The sequence below is a fragment of the Diabrotica undecimpunctata genome, chromosome 1 (assembly GCF_040954645.1).
Source record: "Diabrotica undecimpunctata isolate CICGRU chromosome 1, icDiaUnde3, whole genome shotgun sequence".
In the NCBI taxonomy this organism is placed as follows: domain Eukaryota; kingdom Metazoa; phylum Arthropoda; class Insecta; order Coleoptera; family Chrysomelidae; genus Diabrotica; species Diabrotica undecimpunctata.
In genome coordinates, this window is record NC_092803.1 from 56,213,494 (window position 1) to 56,221,152 (window position 7,659).

General features: G+C 31.9%; 1 protein-coding gene across 1 annotated transcript in view; it reads right to left on the minus strand.

Annotated features, from left to right (window-relative positions):
• Kal1 (anosmin-1 Kallmann syndrome 1) overlaps positions 1–7,432 on the minus strand; it is a 144,997-nt gene extending 137,565 nt beyond the window's left edge. Inside the window, exon 1 of the mRNA XM_072542705.1 lies at positions 7,143–7,432. Coding sequence (XP_072398806.1) covers positions 7,143–7,337 — 195 coding nt within the window. The 5' untranslated portion in view covers positions 7,338–7,432. The remainder of the gene's footprint in view (positions 1–7,142) is intronic.
• Positions 7,433–7,659: the final 227 nt, after the last annotated feature.

The window sequence follows — 7,659 nt, forward strand, 5'->3', positions numbered from 1 at the left end:
TATTATTCTCAAATAATCATACAAATTATTAATATTTAATTTCGTTCATTTAGCAATATTTCATAATCATACAAAATAATATTTATTTCATACATTTAATAATAAACGCAGAGCGACAGTGGACCAAGATGACGACATGACTGGACCCGAAATACTAAGGTCAGAAGTGGAAAAAGCCAAGTGTCGCTAAAAAACGCCAAAACACCAGGTCCCGACAATATACAGGGCGAGATCATAAAACTCCTATGCGAAACGGATGACCACTTCCTCGATTTTCTGACAGGCCTTTTTAACACCTTTTACGACAAAGGGGAGATTCCGGAGGAATGGCTTCGATCGACCCTTGTAGCCATACCTAAAACACCAAGTGCAAAACACTGTGATCAACACCGCTTAATAAGCTTGATAAATCACATTACCAAAGTTTTCACCAAAATCATACACAATAGAATATATAACAAATGCGAAGCAAATATATCGGAGTCACAGTTCGGATTCCGAAGCGCATTGGGCACAAGAGAGGCGATCTTCAGTCTGCAAGTTTTAATTCAAAGATGCAGAGATATGCACAAGGACGTGCACTTGTGCTTCATCGACTTCTCCAAGGCGTTTGACAAGCTCAAACATGATAAACTCATGGAAATGCTCAGGAAGATGCATATTGATGGCAAGGATCTGCGCATAATAACCAGTCTCTATTGGAACCAAAGTGTTGAGATAAAGATGGGCAACTTACACAGTGGGAAGATAGATATTAAAAAGGGTGTACGACAGGGATGCGTCCTCTCGCCGCTCCTGTTCAATATATACTCTGAACAAATCTTCAGAGAAGCACTGGGAGAAGTTTCGGAGGGTATCAAAGTAAACGGAGAGGTAATCAATAATATTAGATATGCTGACGACACAGTTATTATCGCAAATGACTGCAACGAGCTTCAAAGACTCATGCAAAGCATACACACAGCAAGTCAAGAATATGGTTTAGAACTCAATACAACCAAAACTAAATGCATACTCATCAGCAGAACACAACAACCTCCGATGCAATTGACATTAAACAACCGAAAAATAGAACAAGTGGAGACATACACATACCTTGGAACCACAGTCAACACAAAATGGGACCAGTCAACAGAAATAAGATCACGAATTGAAAAAGCGCGAAACGCGTTCAACAATATGAAAAAGTGGTTCACAAGCAAAATCTCAATGGAACTAAAATTAAGACTGGTCAAGTGTTATGTCTTGCCGGTCTTGTTCTATGGAGCAGAGGCATGGACCACAACGGAAGCCACCCTAAAGAAACTAGAATCCTTTGAGCTGTGGATATATCGCCGTATTCTTCGGATATCCTGGACAGACCACATCACTAACGTGGAAGTAATGCAGAGAATAGGCAAAAGCAAAGAAATAATCTTCACCGTAAAGAAACGGAAGCTTGAGTACTTCGGCCATGTCATGAGGCATACTAAGTACCGGCTGCTACAGTTAATAGTCCAAGGAAGAATCGACAGTAGGAGGGGACCGGGAAGAAGACGACACTCATGGATACATAACCTGCGACAATGGTTCGGATTAACATCGACCGAACTGTTCAGAGGTGCCGTAAACAAAGTCAAAATAGCCTTGTTAATAGCCAACGTCCGAAACGGATAGGGCAAAGGAAGAAGAAGAAGAATAATATTAAATGATACACGCAAATATTATTCTTATTAAACACAGCATTTACACATTTTTTTTTAATTTTCAAATATACGCAATATGAGGTAAACATTTAATTTCTAATATTAAATGTATTGTTAGAACACTTATAAAAAAGATACCCCCGATACGAGAAAAAGTGGACTTGTATAATGAAAAGGTAAATTTCTAGAGGCAAGAGTAAATGTGAGTACTATCAAGTATTAGTTATTCTTGGTTGAAGAATTAATCATTTACTTGTGTCAAGTTTAAAGTTGAATATTTATAAAGTTTAAAACTTGGAATCCGATTAATTATTCAGCCAAAAATAACCAATATTTGGCAGTACTCAAATTCACTATTGGCTCTAGAACTTTGCCTTTTCTCCACCCAACTAAACTTTTTTATGAGTGTAAAATGAAATTATAATTACTTTTGTCTACTTTTTTTGTTCGGTACCATATATACTTATTTCATACCAAAATCAATACCTACATTTTCTACATGTTCATAATATTGAATTATATTCAGTGTCAATTATATCAAGTAAAAGACTCACTCAAGAAGTTAAATATGTAACATAAAATGTGGAAACCACTTATGGAATAAAATTGTTTGTGTCCTTATTATTGAAAATAATAAAAAACGTTAACTTTTAAATTTAAATGTGCGCTTTTTAAACATAAATTTAAATGTACAGGGTGATCCACGCAAGTCTGCCATAGTCCATAATCCTTATTATTAATGAAACACCCTGTATATTTTATGTTTTTAAAAGATTCTTAACAACCTGATTTCAACAAACTATATTATGTAGGGACTATAATGAATAATACAAGGTGAAATTTTGAAATTAATAATTTATCACGTCTTATGGTATTATTTTAAATTAGCTAAATACAGACTTCTACTCTAAGTGTCAGTATATTGGGGAAAATTTCTGTTTAGTAACCGTGTTAACATTTTTTGTCATTAATAGGTAAAACTGTCTAGATAGTCTGCTAATTAAACTAAATCGGTAAATAATGCGGATTGTTATCAATCAGTTGTTGGTGTATTGACATTTTACATTAAAATAATAAATTCCTAATTAAAAGCTAATTTCTTAAAGAAATAAAAATGAAATATTTAACTGAGACCCACCGAATTGAGATTTTAATGATGATCGGTTACGGGGAGAATTGTAGAAGTCAAGTTGAAGTAGCAAACTTATTTAATCAGAGGTATCCTCAGTTGTGTAATATTGCAGAAGGTACTGTGTCTAAAATTTATGCATAATTCAGAGAACTTGGACATGTCAAACCATTAAAAAGAAAACCGAACTTCATTGAAGATTTGGTGAAAGTGGATATTTTGTTGTGTCGCAGAGAATCCAACGTCAAGTTCATGTCAAATTACATGTCAAAATAATGTGAGTCATACAACTGTCCTAAGGTGTCTCCATAAACAAAAAATTCATCCATATAAATTGACTTTTGTGCTAACAGAAGCCGATCCAGATTACATTGAACAGAGAGGTAAACTGACAAAACTGTAGATATTGGTCAGCAGAGAATCCTCATTAAATGCGTAAGACACACACTCAGTATTTTATATTATTATTATAGGCAGGTATTATAGGAGATCATATTATTGGTCCTATATTTGTAGATGGTAATTTGACACCGGAAAAATATTTAAGCATGCTAAGAGGCGATGTTCTTCCTCAGTTGGCTAACTTATATCGCAATCCAATAGATCCGACCCTACCACATGAAACTGTCTGGTTCCAGCAGGACGGTGCAACACTCCATTATGCTTTAATGGTGAGAAATTACTTAAATGAAATCTTCTTCAATAAATGGGTTGGACGAAGGGGTACTATTGAGTGGCCAGCTAGGTCGCCAGATCTTACGCCTTTCGATTTTTTTCTGTGGGGTTATCTCAAGAACAAAGTATATACAACACAACCCACTAGAATTGAAGACCTCAAAGAAAAGATAACTACAGTAATACGAAATATTTCACCTCAAACTTTAAACAAAGTTCGGGACGAGTTTTATAGGAGACTGTGTTATTGTCAACAACAAGATGGAGAACATTTTGAGCATTTATTTTAATGTAATCCAATCAATTACCTCGGGTATTCTATGAATTAATTTTCTTGAAGAAAATTATACTTAATTTCAGAATTTCACCTTGTATTATTCATAATAGACCATACATGATATAGTTCATTGAGGTCAGGTTATTAAGGAGCTTTTAAAAACATAAAAATATACAGGGTGTTTCATTTAAAATACAGATTATGGACTATGCAAGACTTGCATGGATCACCCTGTAAAAAGCGCACATTTAAATTTAAAAGTTAAGGTGTCTCAACGTTTTTTATTATTTTCTAAAATAAGGACACAAACAATTTTATTCCATAAGTGGTTTCCACACTGTATATGTAATAGCTTATTTTTACTTTAAATTAAGTAATATTATATTATATATTAAATATACTTAATTAAAGAAAGTTTATTTTAACTTTTCCTATAGATAACAATGACAGTATTAAAAACATTTTTTTTTTGGGGAATTTTTTTTCACAAATTGTTTAAACAAATTACACCATTTATTAGTTAGTTAATTTATAAACAAATTACATATTTGTAATGTACGCAAATAATACATATAAATTAAAAAAAGAAAGATTAAAATCCGTTGAGTAGATCCGAAGATATAAAAAACAATAATTGTAGTACTTTAAAGATCGGTTTTAATTTTTTGAACGCGTGGATTTGTGGTTTCACCTCCACTCGCCACATTAGTCTTATTTTGAACCATATTTTTAACAATTTACAGAGGATCCTGTTATAGTGCAATGTTTCTAAAACTTTTTGTACAAAAACTACAAATCCTTTTCTTTCAAATGCCGAAAATTAAGTTTATTAATTTTTATAAACAAATTACCTGTGAATTAAAAAAAAAACTAACTTTGTCCCAAATTATCGTAGAATAACATTTTTTTTTAAATTTGTCTAAAAATGTCAGCTTTTTGAATATGAAAACAGATTTTATCTATGAGCAATAGTTTAAAAGTTATTCTAAATGTTTATATAAATCAAAAATTACCGTAATTTTACAAAAGGGTTTTGCGTTGTAAAACATTATTTTTTTTAAAATTTTTTCTATGTATTTTGATAGTTTAATTCTTAAACTTTTATTTGCTGTGAGTGGAGTTACTGTATCTTTATTATTTTCTGACTAATGTTAATTTAAACAAAGGTCTCTGGGATAAACAAATAGAATAACTTTTAAACTAATTACTGGATCGATCTGAAATTTTCAGGGTTTGTTAAGAACCACAATACCCAAGTTTGGTCAGAATAAGAAATACCTAGGTTGATTTTTTATAATAGTTATAAACAAATAACGATTTTGCAGTTTTTGAAGCAACAAATTAATTTTACATTTTTTAGAAATCGCCATTTTACAACTTTTTTTATATTTTAAAAGATAAAGTTTTGTAATATTACCTTAAATATTAAGCTTTTCAATGGTAAGCAAAAAATCGAAAAAATGGCATTTTTAACACTAAATTGTTAATTTAGTGTTAAAAATAAAACATAATTAAAAAAAAACGCCCAAATTTATGCGGAAAACATATAGGTTTTCTTTATATAAGCCTATGGTAACTAAAAAAACGTAAAAAAATAAGAGCTTTTTTATAATTACGCATTTTAATTCTCTATTTTCTGTTGGATCAGTACTTACGGTTATTTGTTATAATTTTAGGCTACATCGGTATATAGGGCCACTATGCATAATGTTAATTGTGTTTTTGGTTGAATTTTTTATTTGAAGTTAATCTAGAAGCTATAAGAATAGAAAGAAAATGCGTTTAAATAATACTCCATAATACTAAAATTGTAATAATAATTTAGAGAAAAACTAGCCTAAAAAAGAAATATGCTGAATAAAACAAGTATTATCAAAAGATCAAGTCCAGGACTAAATGATCGATTATTCATGAAATAGAAATAATTAATAGAGATGATGGAACGATAATACTATAGCCGATTATACATATATGTGTGTGTATGACAAAGTTAAAATACACGAAAAAAGTTGTTAATAAAATTTGTAGATACTTTTAGAGTATATATTTTAAAATTAGTGAAAAATATACAAGATCTTCTAAAACACCATGGATCTTTAAGTAAATTACTGAGCATTATTTTAAATTTGAATACTTTTGTTTGCCATCAATTTTCACGTTTTCCTTCGGATTATTATAAGGTTTTATCTAATAAAGGATGATTTTAAAATAATGATTACTTTAACATGAAAATATAGAATTCGACACCATGTGCAATTACAACCGAAGCGCTCGGTTAATTCCCGACTGGTAAAATTGTTTTAATACAATCGAGTGTATTTATAAATGGCCAATTTTAAGAGTATAATAAATAGAAAAGTAGAAGAAAGTATAAATAAAGGCTATCATCAATAAAGACATTGCCAGGAACCAAAAAAATAAAAATTGCAGTATAGGAATGTATATAAGATACTCTATGCCTTAAGCAACAATATAATTGATGACTAATACACAAAAATGCAAAAACGATAGTAGAAAATCGCAAGTAACAGCAAAAAAAAATAAATATACAAAGATAAGTTAGGAAAGAAGATTTAGCGTAGAAGATTAGGAAAATAAAGAGGTGACGATAGATACTAGCCAAGATTCGCAGATGATATAGCCTTAATAGTAAAAGACAACGTGCGACAAACTACAGGAAATGCTAATATATCTAAATAAAAAATTTAAAAAAACGTGAGTTAGAATAAATATATCTATATTAAATATGTAAGAAATGATTTGTTGGATATAATAAGAAAATAACACTACACAATCAAAATATAGAAAAGGTCGGATTTAATGTATATTTACTTAGAACAAAAAATTGAATTGTTAAAGTAGAAACTAAAAGCCGATTTAAAAGGAGATTTTCCAGAGCATACCAAATAGTTAAAAGCCAAATATTTCGAGCAGTATGTACCGTCAGTCATAACGTATGGAATCGAAACATGGACTTAACAACAGCATAGTTTTTTCAACTAAAAGTATCTCAAAGAGTTACGGAACATATAATTCTCAATATTAAACTCAGGGATCGTATACCTAATGGGAAAATGAGAAGATCAAAGGTATCAGACGCAATCCAAAATGTATATTATAATATATACTGAAAACTTTGGAACCACTTTATATCCTAAGTAAATATGGTGAAAATCTGAATAAATATTTGGGAGCAATCATTACCGATAGTAATAATAAAAATACATTAGATTGGTTTGCAAAAATCAATATAAATGCAGTACCTACTGATCTTTTTTAAATTACAGGCCAAATATATTTTTAACTTTTGTTACGTTTTGTTAGTATTGTATAGTATAGAGGTAATCGTTTTAGGTAATTAAAAGTATTGACTTACAGCGTTTCTATCATCGTCGTTCCAACACCTCACCTCGCACCTGGCCACAACGAGCGGTTCGTGTTGGCTATACCAGGAGCGCATCCTGGCGAAGGCGCCTTGCAGGACGACCGTCGCGACGACGAGAAAGCCCAAGCTCACCGCCAACCTTCGTTCGTCCACTCTCACTCTCAGATTTGGCGTCGTGAGCGTCATCTCTCTCTAGGCACGCGGCTATCTGCGAGGATCGATCACATCTGTGCGGATGCTGGTGGTTGATGTGAGTGTAAGTGCCTCCAGCGGCAGGCCGATTACCCGATCAGCGGCAAGAACCCACCCAACCTCTGATCCCGCAAGAAGCACTACCGCTTGATGGCCCGCACGGTGGGAAAAATCAACAGATTGAGTTGTGGGAAGTAGGTCGGTTGCGGCTTTCTAACAACCCTAAGTCCATCATTCGGGGAGTAATAAAAATGAATATTTTGAAAATATGCGCTTAAGTAAAATTTTAATTATAATGAGAAAATATTAGAAATTT